The sequence below is a fragment of the Dipodomys merriami genome, unplaced genomic scaffold (genome assembly GCF_024711535.1).
Source record: "Dipodomys merriami isolate MVZ:Mamm:240054 unplaced genomic scaffold, mDipMer1.0.p SCAF_81, whole genome shotgun sequence".
NCBI lineage: Eukaryota > Metazoa > Chordata > Mammalia > Rodentia > Heteromyidae > Dipodomys > Dipodomys merriami.
In genome coordinates this window covers 1528950-1550084 of record NW_027206413.1, presented here as the reverse complement: position 1 = coordinate 1550084, position 21135 = coordinate 1528950, and the positions used below count along the sequence as shown (strand labels likewise).

General features: G+C 41.3%; 1 protein-coding gene across 3 annotated transcripts; it reads left to right on the top strand.

Moving 5' to 3' along the window:
- The first annotated feature begins 12621 nt into the window (after positions 1-12621).
- LOC138819726 (N-terminal Xaa-Pro-Lys N-methyltransferase 2-like) lies at positions 12622-20765 on the top strand. Of its 3 annotated transcripts, none has more exons than XM_070011279.1 (3): positions 12622-12760; positions 18010-18167; positions 18942-20765. In XM_070011279.1, the coding sequence occupies exons 2-3, from the start codon at positions 18026-18028 to the stop codon at positions 19316-19318; spliced, it is 519 nt and encodes a 172-aa protein (XP_069867380.1). In that variant the 5' UTR covers positions 12622-12760; positions 18010-18025; the 3' UTR covers positions 19319-20765. The 3 variants fall into 3 exon arrangements, with proteins under 3 accessions (XP_069867380.1, XP_069867379.1, XP_069867378.1); XM_070011278.1 differs by lacking the exon at positions 12622-12760 and adding an exon at positions 14069-14134 and having other exon boundaries at positions 17918-18167; XM_070011277.1 differs by lacking the exon at positions 12622-12760 and adding an exon at positions 14075-14134.
- The last annotated feature ends 370 nt before the right edge of the window (positions 20766-21135 follow it).

Here is a 21135-nt window from a genome sequence, read left to right as displayed (position 1 = left end):
AATTTAGGCAATGTACCCACTCTTGAATGCAGAAATGCATTCAAGAAATGCAGAAGATAAAGGAAAAGAAATCAAAGTCAAACAAATAGAATCCTTACTTCCTTTTCCAACAAAAGATGAACACACATGTAATCTTCAGGAAAGATTATGATGAGATGTCATAAATTGACAAAAAAAACCCATGCACTGACCTGGCACCAGCGTAATTGCAGCTACTCAGGAGGCTGAGATCTAAGGATCTTGGTTTGAAGCCAGCCCAGGCAGAAAAGTACCCATGAAACTCTTACCTCCAATTAATAACCACTCAAAAAAACAGGAAGTGGCGCTGTGGCTCAAGTGGTAGAGCATTAGCTTTGAGCACAAAGAGGCTCAGGGACAGCCCTCAGGCCCTGAGCTCCAGTCCCACAACCTAAAAAAAATAAATGCACAATGGCTAAAGAAGTTATTCATTGCTTCACTGCTGCAAATTGTTCAGTAAGTCATCTGATTTAATGAACAAAATACATGTTTTGCAGGTTAGTAAACCGAGTGTGGCTTGCCTATCTTAGAGTCTCTCTGTCAGGTTACAGCTAAACTGCTGGCTGAGGATGGGTTTGTTTCTTACCGCCAACACGTTGTTGCTCTAGTTCATTTCTTCCTGGGTTGTTTGCCTAAAGACTTGAGTTCTTTAACATATGAGTTTTGTGATAGGGCACCTGACAACAGATGATTTCCCTCAGAGCAAACAAGCAAGAGAAAGAAATAAGATGACTAAGATACTTATGTGACAACCCCTCCCCTCTACTGCATATTATTGTTTAGGATTGAGTCAGGCTACACTTGAGGGAAGAGGATGATAGAAAGGCATGCAGAATAAGCAGAGAGGAAGTGAGGGTTTGCAGAGGCTGTGGACTGGAGGTTTGGGTTTCCTCAGAACTCGATGCTAAAATTCTAATCCCGAAGTGATGCAGTTTGGAGATGATGCCTTGGGAGGTAATTAAGAAAAAAGCCGAAGCACTTATGAATGGGATGTTCAGTGACTTTCTAAGAAGAGACATAAAGACTCAATCTCAGTGTCTGCTCTCTGTCATATGAACATACAATGAGAATAGTTTCCACTGGGAACAAGAAGAAAGTTCTTACTGGCATAAGATCTTGAAGTTCCCAGCCTCCAGTGAAAAATAAATGTTTACCATTTAAGCCACTCACTGCTGTGTGTAGATTGTTATACAGCCTGAACTTACTGGGGCCATTTTAGAAGTTGCCTACCATCATGAGTGCATTGATAAATATGGACACACACACACACACACACACACACACATATGGATACGGCTACAAACACCACACACACACACACACACACACACACACATTTGTGTATGCACACACGATGCACATTCATGGGGTGATTAGGTACACTTGGTATAGGGCCAATAACACGCAGAGTTCGTGCTTCTTTTCCTGTTAGGAATGTTAGAAGAGCACAACAGTATTCATTTCTGCAAGGAATAGATGGCATTCACAGGTTTGGGAATCTGAGCTGGTTTAACATATATAAAAATATGTGCCACTGTAGGGAAATATAAGAACTTGGTTTCTATCAGCCTGGTGCATCGCTGCCCCTAGGCTTCCGGCAGGGAAGTGAAAGAGAAGGAATGAAGGACAAGAACACCTCCAGCAGGAGCTACCACTTCCGTTAAAGGGAATCTGGATAAAGCAGGTGCCAGCAGAACAAAGCCGTTGACCTCCCTGTGCACAAACACAACTAAAAGCCAGAGGTATTGGGCTGCACAGACCGCATGGATACAGGTCAGCCTCTCATGTCCTGTAGTAACATGGAAATAGTAAAGAGTAGCTCTGGAAAGATAACCTGAAGATACAAAGTATGGACCACAAAGGTATTTCGGATGAAAATTACATCTACAATAGGCAGAAAGGAAGAAAGAGGCTTCCATAAATAGGCTTTCTAAATGGAAGGGCTTGCTGATAGGGACGGGTATTTAACATCAACATGGACTTTCAAACAATTGCATCTCTTGAAGATCCTTAAAAATGGGAAACACACATCCATCTCTATAAAATAATGTGGGGAAACTGCTGATGAAAGGCATGTGAGTGGCTGAGACTCTTTGAAGGGCTCTTGTAACTTGAGGACTCCGCATACCAGGAGCAGAGATGGAAATCAGGGAACGGGATCTCCTGCAAAATATCCCCCACTCTTTGAAATGGAAATTAGGCTATTCCAATTTAGGAATCAAATTAGAGCAAGCATTGGGGTGTTAGCAGGCTGTGCTGGAGCCTGCCTGAAGCAGCAGCTAAAGGAGGGAAGCGTGCTTTTTTCCCTGGGTGAAGCAGGATCTCTCCCTCGGCCTGGTTTCATCTTTACTTAGCACCTGCTGGCTTGGGGTGGTGTCGCTCAAGCAATCAGACTGTGTGAGTGTGCCAGGGCCTGCTCTGCCCTGTCTGTGCCCCTCCCTCTGTGCATGCCCCATGACGGCTTGTCCTGATATAGAGGGACTGGGGACTGGTTTAAAATGTCAGTCTCAAGTTCTTTTAGGAAGAGAAAGTGAATTCAAAGAAACAGCCAGACAAGTGTCCTTGCTCCACTGGAAGAATTACCATTCCCCTTGGCTATGGCCCACCTGGGGGCCCATTTCGCCTTTAGATCCCGCTGGCAGAAGACGGACGATGAGCTCTGTCGACATAGCATGTCCTTTGTCCTTCACAAAGCCATTCGCAATGACTTCTTTCAGAGCTATCTCTACCTGCTGGAGAAAATCCCCCTGGGTAAGTGAGGCACAACTCTTAGTTTGAAGGGATTGTGCGAGGTTGACAGATATTTAGAAGGGAAGTTAGGACTAGGATACTTCTCAGACACACACACACACACACACACACACACACACACACATGCATCAGGGTCGGTGTGCTGAAATGTTTCAATGGCATTCTTTTATGCAGAGTCCCAGATCAAGTGATGCCTGGCAAGGCAAGCCTCTATTTTGGGATGACTTTACTTCTCTAGGTGTTGGTTGGTTGCCTGAGTATTAGGCTTATACAAACTTACTTCTTGAGGTTTGGACAATATAGTTAATATTTGCAAAAAGCTGGAGTTGGACAAATTAGGCAATGAAGAGATGAGCGTATTAATTCAATATTATATCAAATAAGAGTTGAAAAGGTGAAGAAATCGTGGGTCCAATGAGCTCAGTGTGTGTGTGTGTGTGTGTATGTGTGTGTGCGTGTGTGTGTGTGTGCGTGTGTGTGTGTGTGCGTGTGTGTGTGTGTGTGCGTGTGTGTATATGACCTTTGTGTGGATATGTGTGTGTGTGTATAAACTTCTCCGGGTTTCCTGAGTCACACATTCAACCAGGGAACCTGAAAGGAGGCTATTTTACTTTGGTCTTTGAATAAGAAGGATAAGACCTGAGATAGCAATGCGTCTCTTTTTTATTACTTCCTCTAACTTTCAAAGACTTAGACAACAGATAAATAAAGGGCTTATCTGGTTTGTACACACTACTTTCAGCCTCTGTGCAAGCAGTTACTTCAGCACACCAAACACTACTGAAGAAGAAACAACTTATGATTAAAGACTGATGCAGCCCCTCCCCTTTGATTTATATTTTCCTCAATGAGAGCAGGACCGCTCTGTCTCAGTCCTAGTTTGTTTTCTTAAGGTTGCCTGAAAGCCCCATTGTGTAATTGCCACGGCCAGAGTTTCCAGCTGTGCAAAGGGCTATGTCGGTCTTTGTATTGCATTCAAGAAATTAGATGTTAGAAGCCCAACAAAGTTTCATTTATAAACCTATTTCTGAAGCATTTTTAATTCTAGGCATACAAATACCCTCACCGGATAGGTATACAGCTTTCTTATAAAAACACTCATCTATGACTTTCTTTGATCCTCACAGCTCTCTATAGGATAGGATAAATATCAACTATTTCTACTTCTGTTTTCCTACCTCCTCACTCTAACTTCACATTTATTTTCAAATTAGGGAAAGGAAATCCAGAGATAATTCTATGTAGTCTAGAAAGAGTAATACTAAAGCAAGAACTAACGTCTGGGGTGCCATCCAATAGATCACATTGCCCAAGAGTAATTATTTTAGGGTATGTAATATGTCTCATATATGCCCAAATGCACAAATTAGAGCAATTCATTTGGAAGTGGTGTCCTATACACTGCAAACACTGCTTTTCTGGAGATACTTTTCAGGATATACCTCCGTAAGAGCCGTTCGGGAGCTTCAGTTACACTGGACAAAGAGAAAGCCATCAATTACAGTAACTGAGAAGAGACCCACTAATGGGTAGATGACTTCCAGACTTAAAATGATTACTAGAGAGGAAAAGGACTCAACTTTGAAAGTAGTGGAAGATGAGCTGAGAACAAGATAAAATTAGAAGAAAAATAATTCGCAACAAAGAGACTGAGGTTTGGTCTTTGGCTTAATCTCCACTCCTTTCTTCCCTCACTAAAATTATTTTTTTCCTTTATGATTAAGCTTTTTTTCCCTTTATGATTACAACGATGGTTTATCAATGATTTCCCGCTTTTTAAAGAACATTATTTTATTGATACAGTATTCCATAGAAGCCCTAAGGAGAAAGCAAAACTTCTCGGCTTATGACTGGAAACAGGGTCTTTGCTTTATCTATGCTCTAAACCTCACCAAGGGCTCAGGAGATGCTTCTAGAGCATGCATAGGGGTTCCATAAACACAGTCTGAATACCATGAGTCTCCTCCAAGAAAAAGTTGATTTTATTTTATTGAGATTCAGTTTTCCATACATGAGCACTACTTATTTTTTTTTTTATTCTGATGATTTAGCCTGGGCAGAGTTTCCCCAGAGAACCACTGAGTTAGTCCCATACACAGTATCTCTTTGATGGTAGAACTTGAAGATGATCTTAGTTGGACAAGGCTATGCTGCAATAACAAATGAATTCTTGAAACTGCATTGGCTGAACACCTACTCTACTCTGCCCTATGTCTACTCTGCTGCACCAGTTTTAACATGTTTTGTGGCAGCAGGGGAGCAGGCTATATTTCACATGGGCATTCAGGGATCTAGTTTCCATCAGCTGGCACACCACTAGTCCCTCAACACTAGAAAATAGAGGTTAAAGTCTTGTGTATTAGCTTAGAATACTTTGACCCAAAGGATATATATATATATATATATATATATATGTATATATATATATATAAAATATCTGTTTAGATTTCATTGCCCAGAAATAACATGATGCTGGGAACTGAGAAGGGAGCATATGTGTATTTGATCATTAAATGCTTTAAGGGAAAAAAACCTCGAGGGCTGGGCAGGTGGCTCAGTGGTAGAGCGCTTGCCTTGCATGCCTGAGGCCCTGGGTTCGATTCCTCAGCACCACATAAGCAAAAAGAAAAAAAAGCCGGAAGTGGCGCTGTGGCTCAAGTGGTAGAGCGCTAGCCTTGAGCTGAAGAGCTGAGGGACAGCACCCAGGCCCAGAGTTCAGGCCCCACGACCGGACCCCCCCCCAAAAAATAATAAGATTTTCAGTATTTTCACAATAAAAATTAATCAGTAAATTAATTTAAAAAAAAACCTCATACTTTTAGAGAAAGCTACATCAGACACTACTTTCTGGTCTCTTTAGTCATATTCAACACAAGAGAAATGTGTAGAATTCTCATTATTGTACAAAATACTGCCTACTGGCAAAGATTCAGAACTAATATGATATCCTCTATTATTATTATTCAGGATTTGAAAAACTGGTAATGGAAATGAATCTACAAATAACTTTCTACTTCTCCTTAAAAGCTTTAAATGGAGGGAGCAGAGAAAGCAATCTGCCAGCTCTCTAGGCAGATCGTGTGTGTGTGTGTGTGTGTGTGTGTGTGTGTGTGTGTGTGTGTGTGTGTGTGTGTGTGTGATTTCTGTCCCATGGCAGAAACTGACTGTTAAGAAGAAAATTAACATTTAAGTTTCATGCCAGTGTGACTTTTATTCAATAAAAAGCCTTCGCCAATCTGATGGATTCATTTAAACCTTGTTTCTTTTTTGACTCAGCGGCTCATATCTCTCAGATCACACTTGCTTGCATCAGTTCCCCTGGCCGGATTCTCGTTCTAATGAGAATAGAGACTTACCTACTTTTCCCTCTTCTAGATCTACATATTTAGCATTCACTATGGTTCCTGGCACATAGAAAGAATTCATTAAGTATCTATTAAATGAATGAAATGGCCTCCTGCTAAGAATAAATGGCATTGCACTGCCCTGTGAGGGAGCTGACCTCCAGAAGTTACTCAAGTCTATGAGCAGCATTTTCTTCAAAACTGTAGGAGGCTATCTGAAGGATTAAATGCAGCATACAGGGGAAACATCACCTATAAGCATGTTTCTTTCTTTCCTTCCGCTGAATCAGACCTCTTCTGAAATCATCATGTAGCACTTTCTAGAGCGGGCATTAGTGAAGATAAGAGCCCTCATTCATTATACAGGAGTTTTCAGGCTGCAGCAAATAGCAGGCATTTCAGGTTGGACATACAACTCAGCCACCAAAGCTGGTCCCTCCCCAGCTTTGCCGAGGTGTTTTAGAGCCAGCTCTCCCTACTCCTTCTGATTCCACTTCATAAAAATGAAAACAAAGCCCTTCTTTCAAAGAAAAAGTTAGGGAACCCCTCGTATAGAGCCCGCACAGAGAGTTAGTTGTTTGGGGGCAATTATGGCAAGAGCCATGGTTAACCAGACTCTCTGATTCCTTCTTTCCTTCCTTTCTCTCTCTGCCTCACTCCAGCACACTATGTGGTGGCAGTGGGTCATGGCAAAATTTGCTCAACGTCCCTAACCAGCCTCAGAGATTTATGGAATATCAACCCAGATTATGCACAGCTAAATGTCTCCAGTGCAAGATTTAGCAGTACTGAGGAACAGAACAGATTTCCAGGGGGAAAAATGGAAACACACTTATCACTGTTCTCAATATCACACATAAATTATCTCAGGTCATCTTCACAACATCTCTATTAGGTGTGCTGTTATTTTATCTTACTGGAGGAAACGCTACACAGGAGTTAAATGACTTGTCGAAGGCTTTGTGGTGGTACGTGGCGGGGCATGATTAGTAGCCAGGCAGTTTTTATAACTACCAGATCACGCTACCTCCCGCACGATCAGGAGTTAGATTCATGTGTGTAGTATTGTTAGTGTGTATACATGCATATATATCACCAATATATTATGTGTTACATATATATGATAGACATCTCTTTCCTCCCTCCCTCCCTTCCTTCCTTCTTTCCTTCCTTCCTTCCTTCCTTCCTTCCTTCCTTCCTTCCCTCCTTCCCTCCTTCCTTTCTTTCTTCCTTCCCTCCATTTCTTCCTTCACTCCCTCCCTCTCTTTCCTTTCTTCCCTCCCTCCCTCCCTCCCTCCCTCCCTTCCTTCCTCCCTCCCTCCCTCCCTTCCTTCCTCCCTCCCTCCCTCCCTCCCTCCCTCTCTTTAGTTGTTCTCTTACCATTATCATCTTAGTAGCTAAGCTGGGAAGTATGGCTCTACACCACTCTAACCGAAAGGCTTTCCCTTTGCCAGAGCATCTCCTAATTGAGCTAAGTGGATTCAATATTCTTTGCCTGCAGTCATTTCAAAATTACTACTTAAATCTGGGCTATGTCCTTTGGAGGAGATTTAAATCTTCAGTTGGCAAACAAATCCAATTCTTAGAATAATTCTCAAAATAACAAGCAAAAAGCTGGGCTGGAGGTATGGCTCAATAGATTGATAAAAAATGTTATATCCATCCATATATATGAAATCATAAACTCATAAAATACTGTCTGAAAAAGGAAAAAGGAAGGGACAGGAATAATGGGATTGTTGTGGAGGGGATGAATTTGTCCAAAGTACCCTGTGGACATGAATGGAAATACGATGAAACCTCCTTGTATTAACATGAAAAGTAAAAATAAGAGGAATCCTAGTTTTATGAATTTCCTTTTCCCAGTGAAAACTTATTTAATATTGCTTAAAGTGTTTGAATCTATCATATTGGGCCAATATCTTCTTTTAGATTTATAACAAGATTTTGAGTTATGACTTTTTCTCAAAATCTTTATATCAAAAGACAGTAAAGGTCTTTATGTAGTGTATCACCTCAAGAGTCAGAAGCTGAGAAGTAGAGCAAGAAAATGCGTTAGCTACTTGCAACATACTTCCTCAACTGAAACATGGGAAAACTCTGTATTTTTTCTGGATGGTCCACACCATGAGAAATTCCTTCCCTTCCAACTTTTTACTAACCCAAATCAAAAACATTCTTCATGGCTGAGATCTTTCTGGAATCTTTCCCTAACTGCTTCTCCTTACAGGCATCTGTGAACTCCACTCCCAGGACAACTGTGGTAACATTCATTGGGCAGGCAGTAATGTGTGACTTCATTCAGCCTTTCCAGACTGCAATCTCCATAATCTAGAGATTGGACTATAAGTATCTTGTTTCCTGAGGGTTATGTTTGTACTTAATGATGAAATAATAGTGAGTTGACTTGATGCACACACTTACATATTCATTTGTCTTAGAAAGTTTATATAATCTTCTTTATCTCTTTCAGGGCAAATGCATGTGTACTCTAGTTTTCTTTTGGTATCAAGTAAACAAAATACTCAGAAGGTCTTCAGGAGTTTAGCTCGTAAATAAGTACCATATTATATCAAGAACTACCAGAATGTCGATTTTTTGTCTTAGTTGACCCCAAGTCTCACAGAGACATTGCAATTCCACAAGAACAAGGCATTACAGGTATTTCTAGGACCAAAAGCCATGGGCTGATCATGGATTGCCCTGTCTACATCAACATTAACCAGTAGAGGATCTATCAGGAAGGGACAACTTGGATTTGGCTATGACACCTCATCTATCTTTCTTAATGAAATGCATCTGTCTTGTAGGTGAAAACAAGAACTCAAGCCTATAGCCATAAAAGCCCACCGACTGAGGCAGACACCTACTGAGTTTAGCATTCGCTTGTGGTCTAAACATTTCTGGCATACTGGACCACACCCTGTCCAGATTAAGGATTTTAGTACACTTCAACAACTAGCTGACTGAAGCAGGTGATGATGAAGGCTGATTTGCTGCCCTTGTTCAACTGAGAAAAGCACTGAGCTGTGTCTGGCCAGTGATCCCCGGGTATCATTCAATCCTGGGATAACTCTGGGATGATTCTGAGTTCCTGGGATGAGTCTGACTTATATGAGGAATCCAGAATTCAGGACAGTCATATTTTCGAGATGGTGAGGATCAATTTTGTCATTTCTAAGCATTGATTGGGCATTTATTGTTTACACAATATTAAGTGTTAAAGAAGGAGAACTGTTGTACTTTAAACCCTCCTTTAAATTTTGTATTTTTTTATTAAATAGCTTATTTGCATGTTAAATGACAAGAAGGCTCTATGCATTTATTGACACTTCTAAAAGACCCATCTTTTAACAGTAAATGTCACTAGATAATAGTAAATATGGGGCTAACGCTCTATGATATCGCGGTCTCAAGCAAGTAACGTGTGTGGGTACTGACCCTTGCAGCCCTTTCAGGGGCCAAACTTTGGTTCCAGTGCCTTCCAGCTGGAAAATGCTGACATGACTCCAAACAGGAGTGTGGTCATAGCACAGGGCCTTTACGTGTTATCTAATTTTAGAGTAAAAATGTATGTAATTCTTCAGTTCAGGGGTAAGCAGTACCCTAAGGACTAAGCAGTCAGACCGCACAATTCTGAGGTTATTTAAAGAAAACATATTCTTAGTTAAGGTTGAATCATTATTTTTTCTTTAGATTCCTTCTACTCAGAACTATGCTATGTGTTGGTTTGCTTAATATCATCATCAATATTTCTGAGCCAAATAAGGTTCCCTAGAGCTTTCAATTCTCTTCTATTTTTGGCAATGGTGATTAAAGATATGTCTTCCCTAGAATATTACTACTGTCTTCCTGCTTCTTGGCTACTTTGTCAATTACTTGGACTCAGGCTGTATTTCCTCTTACAATATAAACGAATGTCTTTCCATATCTGATGATTTTAACTGTCATTTCAGGATTTATTTTCAATGAATTCCTAAGTTAATTATATCATTCTTCACCAGGCATTTTCTCTTGATTTTAGCCTTCATTTGCCTGGAATATAGCTTCAAGAAATTTCTGAAGAATGAATCTGTAGAGGTAAATACCATTTGACAGCTTAAATGGGTATTGAACTTGGCACTACAGTATTTTTTTTTCCTTCATCATTGTTTCTCAGTATTTCTGATGAAATTTGTAATAGGAACCTTATTTTAGCCCAGTAACACAGGATGGTGAAGTAATGTAGAATATGTCAATTAAATTTCAATTTAATATAACCAACAAAGTTATTTAGTATATGTCCTATGCATTGTACAATATTTTTTTTGGGGGGGTCCGATCGTGGGGACTGAACTCCTGGCCTGGGTGCTGCCCCTCAGCTCTTCAGCTCAAAGCTAGCGCTCTACCACTTGAGCCACAGCGCCACTTCTGGCTTTTTTCTTTTTGCTTATGTGGTGCTGAGGAATCGAACCCAGGGCCTCAGGCATGCAAGGCAAGCGCTCTACCACTGAGCCACCTTCCCAGCCCTGCATTGTACAATATTTTATAATTTATATTGATAGATTATTCATTATTGATCTAAATGCAATTCTAACTGTGAGACTTTTTTTTTTTTATAAATCTGATAATCTTATATGAAGGTCAAACACTCTTCCTCTCTAAATGACTTAGTAACCTTTTTATGACCCCTTCTGTTTTGAAAATCTAAAGAGTAAATATAAATTTGGCTTTAAAATCGATGCTCATCATCACTTGTTGTATTTAACAATCCTTTTCTGCTCCGAACTTTTCTTCTAATATTTCTGTAATAATTTTCCTTTTGTCATTTTTTATTAGTTGTCTAGTTGCCTGTTGGTGGCCTCATAGATTAAATCTATATAGGTTTCATCTTTCTACATCTGTCTTTAATAACTTCCTTTTTATTTTATGTTCTGGAAATGTATTCAGTGTTATATTCCAAAGATTTTGGTAAGGGGAACATTAATGTCATCTAAGATCTTTGTTGGATTTTGAATCGTTATTTTCTTGGTTTGTTATTTGGATTGATGGCTGCCCTCATTCATATAGGTTTTCAAGGATATGAGTGTTTCCCTCTTTGGTTTAAACTCTCATCCATTTTCTCTACTTCTATTTCCCTCGGGATTACTTTTGATCATTTATCTTAATCTTTTCCTTTCAGGCTGATATTTTACTCTCATAAGTTTGGATCTCATTTTTATGCCCATGCAGGAATAAAGTACAAGGTAAATGATTATAGGTAATGGATAAGAGTACCACATATGCAGTTGACCTAATTGGACTCCAATGAATGTGATCATGTGATTATATGGAATTGTCTTATCTTAAGTATTTAGAGTTTAGGATAATTCTCCCTTGGCTATGTGTTTATTTACCTACCCACAAGAAACATGTTTCCCCTCTACTTTGATTGTAACTGCGCTCCTTTGTGGTCAGAAGGGTGCATCTTTATGTTGTATAGACCAACTTTTGATTGATTATGCTATTACTATTATTACGTTTCTATTCTCCTTATGTTTTCCTCCTATTTGCTGTAAATCTGGAACGTAATTTTCTCTTGTAAACATTTGACCTGCAGTTTTATTACTTCATTTGATCTGCTTTTTCTTGGCCAGGCACTTATTGAAATCATTCACCCATCAGCAATCCTCCTCATTTTCTTCCGTGTTATGACTTTCCTCTGCTAGCGACATTCTCCGAGAGTCTGAGAGGGAAGGAAGAGAGACAAGGGCTTGCACACAGTCTATAAGACTGAATTAGAAAGACCTGTCATTTCCCTTTTAATGTCATCTAATGAAAATATTTTGTATAATAAGTGACCTTTGTTTTACAAAACATACTGAAGTGTACTTTTATTCACCATTCAGAAGGATACACGTTTTCTGAAAAAGGAATATCTTAAAATAATACCTCCTACATGCTTTTAAATTATAAAATGACACAGAAGTATGTGCATGTGTCTAGTAAACTGCCTGCTACAAACTAACCCCTCCCCCTCAATAAATATAATTATCTTTTTCTTATTTCAATTTCAGAAGATAGAGCTCAAGTACATTAGTGTTATAGGACTGTAAAGGTATATGGGGATTAGTCTTGCTTTCAAAAGACATGAAACAAGTATGACATCAATTTTGTGCGTTGAAGTAATGATTAGTGAGAACATGACTGTAAAGTATTTGGAGTTGGAGAAAATAATTCACTATCGAACTGGTGGGACTCTTTAGTCTATAGTTAGACTTGAGAGAGTGCAGTGGTAAGTCACGTCTATTATGCTATGTGGCTTATAGATGAAATCCCGCCAACATGCAAATCCCCAAGCCGGAACTCAAACACAGGTCTACTCATTTCAAATGGATGCCTTTCCTCCACAGCACCAGTTCACAGGCTTTAAGAAGAAATTCAGCACATGATGAAGCTGAATTTGTTCTACGATGTGCATATTAACAACTATTAAAAATATTCCATTTGCAGTAAAATTGTATGCCTTAACCAGCCAAGTCATCAACGGTGAGATGCAGTTCTATGCCAGAGCTAAACTTTTCTATCAGGAAGTACCGGCCACAGAAGAAGGCATGATGGGAAATTTCATTGAGCTATCCAACCCAGATATCCAGGCCTCTCGTGAATTTCTTAGGAAATTTGTCGGGGTGAGTTATTTAACTGAAGCTTGAGAAGAGGGTCGAATCCTTGCAAACACTGAGCTCCTGTGTTTCTCGGTTGTCACTTCAGCCACTTTAAAGGTCTTTTGTTCAGGAAAGAGTGGAGGCTTGAAAGCCTGTGGCCTGTTTTGAGATGCTCAGAAAGGCAGGGCCTCATCCGATCTCCGTTTGGTCTCTCATGTTCCTCGTATCAGCCAGTTTGCCTGCTTCGGAGACAGGTGAGCAGAGAGGCTGTTACTATCTGAAGACTGGGAAAAGCCCTCTTTTAGAGTTTCAGCGATAGCCAACATCGATGGCCCATGAGAAAGCATGCTTTGTTTTGGATCTTGAGTTGATTTATTGATTTTTCCACAGCGCAAACCTCATATAGTAGGAAATTGCATGCTTATGTGGGGTTTAAAAATAAAGGACGGCATAACACCTTAGCATCATTATTTTATACAACGTTCAGGTTTCTCTTGGAAGTATACGATCCATGTGTAGTCCTGACTTACAGGGAGTCTCTACTTTTTACTTCTGGGTCATAAAAAAGCAGTTGAGTATAAGAGGCAAAGCCTTGGGCTCTAAAATCATCATGGTTCATCTGTCTAATGTATAAGCAAACCTGGGATCGTTACATAAATGCGTTAAGCTACAGTCTCCTCATCTGTGATTATGGTCTGACACAGTCTGCCACGTAGAACAAGGTAAAGATCAAATGCAACAACACGTTAGGTATCTGCTTTAGGACAGGTAATTAGTATGCAACAAATCTAATTTACGTTATTACTAATAACAAGAGGTCATATATGCTATTCATTATATTTTAAGACATTTCATTTAATTGTTTGAACAGACAGCCCCCACAACAAAGATGCTATTGATCTCACTAAAGAGAAAACATTTCACAACAAGGTTGTGTTCCAGACCAATTTGCTTCATATTCCAGTTTTTCTTCGTATTGTATGAATCTTTTGCCTTTGCTAAAGTCTTTAAGATTAGGAGTTCATCTTATGCTGATAAAGGAAAACTATAACTATCTGGTTTTGGAGTCAGACTGTGAGTCTCCCCAGAAGCATAGTGTGAGGACAATCCTTAGAGCTGGTGACGGGTCCCTGACTCCCTGAAAACCAAGCCTGGCAGGAGAGAAACACCACCAGGATGAAATTCCCGAGGCCACAGTACCTGTCAGACAGAAGTTACCCCACAGGGCCTGGGCATCCTCAGGATGAGGACTGTAGATGTCCACGGGTCAGCTGACCTGAGTGGATTCCACAGGTCACATGACCTGAGGTCTTTCTAACTCAGTGCTGCTCATTCTAAGATGGCTGGTCACTCTGCACTTGAATACCAAGTCTCATTGGTTCTTCAAAATTCTTCCAGGTAAGTACTTTTATTAGCTTTGTTTATACAGTTATGAAAACTGGGGCTTAGAAAAGTTTAGGAAGCCGTCCATGTTACAGCCTAGCAAGAGAAAGAGCTAAGACGTAAGCCGATCCCAAGCACATATTTTCCCCCCATGACACAGAAAATGTCCTGCTTTTCTTTTCTTTTTCTTCCTTGTGGACCGTGGCCCTCAGCTCTCCTCTCTTCTGGCTCAAGCTGTCATCCCTGCTGGCCGTGGTCAGGTTGACTTTGATCCTGAAGCATTTCAGAAGCTGAGGTAGAAATCCAGCTGTCTTGTCACTCCGTGGGGAATGCCGGCTGACCACAGGGAGGCCGGTCAGGCCCGCCCCGCAGCGCGCCCACAGACCTGGGAAAGGAAATAGTCTTATGCTTGCATGTTTATATTGGAAAAGCAGCAGCCTGCTCCTTTTAAATAAGTAGGAGTTCTTCTTAGTAGACAAGGCTCATTGTAAAGCCGTGACCTCTAACTAAGTACAAACATGGTCTTTTTTAAGGAATGATATTTTAGTACTTTGACCTTAATAATCTGCTAAATTAGTATCTAGGTCAAGAAACAAGGAGTTAGGGAATATGAATATCTGACATGATTTATTGTGTCAACTGGGAAAAGGCAGATTGTTTCATTTAAAGTTTGCTTTTCTGTCAACACTTAGCGACATGGGACAGGGGGGAAAGCAATTTAATCGAGTTGTAAATGCATTTACTTTAGCAAATATACAAACGGTACCACCAGCCTATCTGATAACTCCCAGCAGTTTTAGATTACTGGTGGGGAAAGCGGCAATTCATAAAAAGTAATGAGGATTTGATGTTATTTATGTTTTGATATTTCAAATCTTTTGTAATTTCAAAACATAGATGAGAGCGATGACGAAAACATGTAGCTCTAACTTGTTACGTTCCAAGGTTTTTACACAGTGGCACAGAGCACTTTCAGTTCACTTTTCAACTCTGCTGAATAAGCTAAAAATAATATTCTTTAAAATAAAACTTACAGGCTGGGTGCTGGTGGCTCACGCCTGTAATCCTAGCTATTTGGAGACTGAGATCTGAGCATCACTATTCAAAGCCAGCTTCTGGGGAAGGAAAGTCGGTGAGACTCTTATTTCCAATTAACCACCCAAAAGCTGGAAGTGAGAGGTGGCTCAAGTGGTAGAACACGAGCCTTGAGCAAATAAGCTAAGGGTCGGTGCCCAGGCCCTGAGTTCAAGCCCCAGTATGGGTGGAAATACACACACACACACACATACACACACCACACAAAACCATACAAACAGAATTGAGACAAATAAGATGTTAGTATTTTATGTTAATCCATAAATCTAAGATAGTACAATAAATTAAAATGAAAAGAACTAAAATGCTCATCTTGAAATGACACATCATGTGTAGTTCTAACCTTATTGATACAAGGGGCATCAGATTTCAGTATATACAGCTTGTATAGCCAAGGGTCCAAGATGTGAGAGATCAGCCTTTAAATACCCCTTCTAACAGGATCTGCTTGTGAATGAGAGATTAAAAAAGAACAGAGGGGCCAGCACCAGCATATAGGAACCAGTGCCACCCGTGTAGAAGGCAATCGATGGTAGAGCGCTAGGGAGCACTTGGGAGAGCCTGGCGGGTTAACAGCATTTGAGGGGAAGGCATTTTTACTTTCAGATTGTAAATAGCAGTATTTTCAAAGAATAACTCTCATCACACATCACACATCTAGCTCGGCAATAAATCCTACCTAGAGTATGGGAATCTTCAAGGCAGGTTTGTTTTATCTCCTGGGGAACTCACTTTTTAGTATGAAAGAGCAGGAGCTTCCTGAGAATACCGCGAGGGCTGTCCGGGCACTCCAAACAGAGCCGCTACACATTCATCTGCTCATCGGTTAAGAAAAATACAAAGTTCCGTTGCTACTACCTTCTTAAAAATCACAAGGCATAGATCTCTAAGGTGTCTGCTTTATGGTCCATTGAGATTTTCATGGCCAAGTATTAAAAATTATAATGAGTATGTCTCATCGAGCCTATACATATTAGTAAAGTCATTTCTAATAGCTTAAAATTAATTTCCTTATGGTTTCTCCGATCTTATAAGTTTACTCGGACACGTTGGGCCTTGCAGCATTTCCAATGTAAACCTTTATCCTCCACCTTGCTCTGAATTAGTTGAGTTTCAATTACAATATTTGAATGAGGGAGGCATCATATGATAAGGAGAAATAAGGCACACAAGGCATGTGCTTCTCTTTTCTATACTCAAGGTGGATGTCACTAATCAATCATAGATCCTTCACCTGCTGAGTCTGAATAAACGACTTCTTTAAACTAGCATCAGTCAGATACTACTGAGGTGATCAGATTTGTCACTTGAGGTGACATTCCTAACATACAGCTGGCTTCGGATTCCCACAGTTCCTATTCTACTACCGCCATTAGCTATGTAATAGTAGACAACGGCGTTTTTTCATCTCCAAAGCAGAAATTATGACCATCATCTTGTTGAGTTTTTTATTACATAAAGATCTTGCTACGTATACATATTTGCTTATCATTCTATTTAAAAAGGAAGGCTATCATTACTGCACTTTTTGTTCTTCATTGTACCTTTCTGGTATAAGGAAAACCTTTCAAATGGAACAGAAGACAGATTTTTTTTGATGTGTCTTTTTTCCCACGTTTACTTTTGATCCTTATCTCTTTTTTTTAATCCTTAGATCCTGAGAAATCAAGAGTAGGCTTTTTCCTTAAGATCTTGATTTGTAACTTTAAGGGTCTTGTTACTCCAATTTCTAGCACAAAACCTATTCAGCAGCTAACCCAATTATGACCAAAAAATTTAGATACACATCAGAAGTGTTTTTTTCAAACAGTATAGAATCAACTTTGAGAAAGTTTGCATTGACTAACTCCTCCCTGACCTCTACCTCCCATCCCTCCCTTGTGACTACTGTGATACACTGTCTTTAAAAAAGAAAAAAAATACTTTCAGCAAGGATGTAGTTTTGGGGAGAAAGAGCAAGACACATGTTTTGGTATAAAAAAATGAGGCTAATAGCGGAAATTACCCTTCTTACACATGAACATGCTGAGAACCATCAGGACCTGGCCTGAAGGAACATTCTAGTCAGAAAAATGGAACAACTGGTATTTCTCAGCTCAGAAGTATTTACTCCACACAAGAAGAGTAAATAATTTAGAGCCTCCCCAGATCCAGTTTAGAAAAAAACAATGCAAGTCCAATCATCCCAACATGAGTTGGAATGTTTCCGTGAGTTTTTAAGGAAAGTTTAAAGCTTAGACTCTCCATGCTTGGATCCCGTCCTCTCTTCTCTCTCCCATTTTTCACAGAAAGTCATTACTGACGGTGCTGGTCCCTTGGCTGTGAACAGAATCCAAATTGCAGTCACGGATGTTTTGCTTTCATCGTTGCAAATAACTCATTTCTTGATGAGAAAGACCAAGTATTTAAAACCAACACTATCTGAAAGTTAGTTTGCATTTTTAAAGATGCACATTTGGAAAAAGAATGTTCAATAGCACAAGAAATAGTTGTATATTTTTTGAAAAGGTAATTTCTGTTTCATAGCTAGGTTGTTACAACCGATATTGACTCTATGTCGTGTGAACTTAAATTGTGGGCTTAACATGGCACGTACCACGGTCTATCACTGACCCAGATAAGGTTGATTGAAGGGCGGCAATCAAGCCTGCCAGACTCAGGGGGGTCTCCACCCGGAGTGGCCCACAAGCCCTCTTTCTCCAGGGCCCGGGGAGAGCCGGGACCGACTGCGCCTTGGACTGCGGCTCTGGGATAGGAAGAGTCAGCAAACACGTCTTGTTGCCGGTTTTCAACAGCGTGGAACTGGTGGACATGATGGAGCCGTTCCTCCTGGAAGCGCAGAACTACCTTCGGGTCAAAGGGGACAAGGTGGACAGCTACCACTGCTACGGCCTGCAGGAGTTCACGCCTTCCAGCGGGCGGTACGACGTCATCTGGATCCAGTGGGTCTCCGGTGAGTCCGCGCGCAGGCGCAGCGCGGCGCCTCCCGCGTCCTAGCGTCGGTGCCGGAGGGGGAGCGGGTCTGGGCCAGCGCGAAGCCAGGCGCAGGGGGCTCGGGGGAAATTTCCAGCAACGCTGGTCCTCCCCTGACGTTGACTTTGGGAGGTGCGGTTCCCGCGGGAAGGGGCGGATCAAGGGCTTTTGGACCGACAGCAATTAGGACTAGCTCTTATTAACGGGCTGGTCTTCTGGCTGACATCAACTGTCAGTATCACTAATGTTTAAAGCATCTTATCTGTATGCATTTGATTTGATTTGATTTAAGTTGTAATGATTGGGACAGCAGTGAATTCGATTTTGGTGTTTTTTTTAGTGCGCATGTGTGTGTGCATGGGTGTGCATGTGCGCATGGGTGTGCATGTGTGCGTGTGCGTGCATGTGTGCATGTGTGTGCATGTGTGCGTGTGCGTGCATGTGTGCATGTGTGTGCGTGCGTGCATGGGTGCATGTGTGTGTACGTGTGTGTGCGCATGTGTGCGCACTGTGTGCATGTGTGCGTGTGTGCATGTGTGTGCACATGCGCATGTGCGTGTGCGCGTGCATGTGCATGTGTGCGCATGTGAGCATGTGTGCACATGTGTGTCTCCCTGTGCATGTGTGCGCATGTGTGTCTGCGTGTGCATGTGTGTGCATTGTGTCTGCATGTGCGCATGTGTGCGCGTGTGCGCATGTGTCTCTTCCCTGCTCACCCCTCTTTCCCACCGTCTCCCCTCTTTGGCCCGCGCAGGGCACCTGACCGACAAGGACCTTCTCGCCTTCCTTTCCCGGTGCCGCGATGGGCTGAAAGAGAACGGCATCGTGGTCCTGAAGGACAACGTGGCGCGGGAGGGCTGCGTGCTGGACCTGGCGGACAGCAGCGTGACCCGGGACCTGGACACCCTGCAGAGCCTCATCCGCAGGAGCGGGCTGGCGGTGCTGGGCCGGCAGCAGCAGGACGGCTTTCCCGAGCAGTGCGTCCCGGTGTGGATGCTCGCGCTGCGCCGCGCGGGGGGCCCTGGGCCCGGGGGCCTGGGCCAGGAGAGCCGGACTGGGTGCCTGTCCTGCAGACGCGAACAGGGGGACGGGGCCCGAAGGGTGACTGAGAGGGTGGGGCACCAGCTGTGAACAAGAAAGCCAAGGGAGTGCCTGGAGTTCAGCCCAGCTACTGGCAAAACAGACAGACAGACAGACAAGGAAGGAAGGAAGGATGGAAGGAAGGAAGGAAGGAAGGAAACGAAGGAAGGAAGGAAGGAAGGAAGGAAGGAAGGAAGGAAGGAAGGAAGGAAGGAAGGAAGGAAGGAAGGAAAGGAGGGAGGGAAGGAGGGAAGGAGGGAAAGAAAGAAAGGAAAAGAAAGAAAGAAAAGGAGAAAGCAGAGGGATACAAGACAGGTCTAGAAAGGATTGATCATAAAGTATGTCGAAGTTTATACTAATGATATAATGCATGCACTTTGATATGCACACATTCAGATAGGCCCTGACTAATAATAAGATGTGCTGTAATGAGACTTGGGTTTTCTAAAAGATGGAGTAGAACACCAGGAAAAGTGCTTAAAGAAGTTGTTTGTGGACACCGAAACTGTACAAGTAAGTGTGAAGACAGGAAAAAGAGGGAAAATAAAGGAAAAACTCTGGAAGACATAGGCATACATGTTTTCTGAATAGGACTCCAGTGGTCCAGCAAACTAGGGAAAGAATGGCTGAATTCAAATTCATATTTGAAAGTTTCTGTGCAGAAGAAGCAATTGCCAGAATCAAGAGACAGCCCACAGAATGAGAGAAAACTCCATGACAGATATTCAACAGATAAAGCAATAATATTCAGAATATACAAAGAACTAAAAATTTAAACAGCAAAAGTACAAAGAACTCAATTAAAAGTCAGCAAATAAATTGAGCCGACAGTTCTCAGAACACATACAAATGGCTAATGCATACCCAAAGAAATGTTCAACGTCATTACACATAAAGCAAATGAGAGTCAAAACCATACTAAGATTTCATTTTACCCCTGTCAGAATGCCTGAAATAAAGAAAACAACAACAAATACTGGCAAGGAGACAGGAGAAAGAATCTTCATACACCGTGGGAATAACTACGCAACCACTATGGAAATCAGTATGGAGGCTCTTCAAAAAGATGTACCTTATGACCCCACAACATCACTATTGGGCATATGTTCAAAGAAAAGTAATTTATATACAAGAAAGATATCTGCAAATCATGTTCATTACAGCAGTGCTCACAATAGCCAAATACAGGGAATTAGCCGAAATACTCAACAATTGATGAATGGATAAAGTATTTATCCACAGAATATTACTCAGCCACAAATAAAAAGTCAATTATGTCATTTGCAGAAAAGTAGATCCAGAGAGCATCATGTTGAGTGAGATAAACCAAACTCAAAAAGCCAAATATTGCATGTTCTCACTCATTTGTGGGTTTTAGACCTAGAATGATGATAATGATGATAATGCTAGTAATGGCAGTAGAATTTGAATGTCAAAGGGTGACCACATGGGACAGGATCAGCAGGAGAGGGGAGAGGGTAAGGAGGGAATACTTAGGAGTGGAGAAGATCAAAGCACATTATGTGTGTGTGTTTATATATATATGTATATCTCATCACACACAGACACTCACACACCCATCAAACACTGTTTGCAAAAGAGGGAAGAGAGAAATGGGAATATGGTGGAGGGGAGTGAATTGCTTCAAACTATAATGTGTGCGTGTGTGGAAATACCACAAAGAAACCCCTCATATTACAAATGTATGTTTAACTGAAAAATTAAAAACACTGTTCAAGAAACAGACAAAGAGAAATTATACTCAAATTCAATACTGCCTTGTCACTAGTAATTTATATGATAGAGTAGCCTGGGACAAACGGGAGAAAATCTAAATGGGCCCGTTTCCTGATGCCAGCTACATTATA

What these genes read in the sequence shown, in the direction of transcription:
- LOC138819726 (XM_070011277.1), top strand. Translation starts at nt 14,076, where the DNA reads ATGGCTGGTCACTCTGCACTTGAATACCAAGTCTCATTGGTTCTTCAA. An exon ending in GTTCTTCAAAATTCTTCCAG is followed by an intron (nt 14,135 to 18,009) that starts GTAAGTACTTTT and finishes GGTTTTCAACAG; the next exon opens with CGTGGAACTGGTGGACATGA. An exon ending in CTGGATCCAGTGGGTCTCCG is followed by an intron (nt 18,168 to 18,941) that starts GTGAGTCCGCGC and finishes TGGCCCGCGCAG; the next exon opens with GGCACCTGACCGACAAGGAC.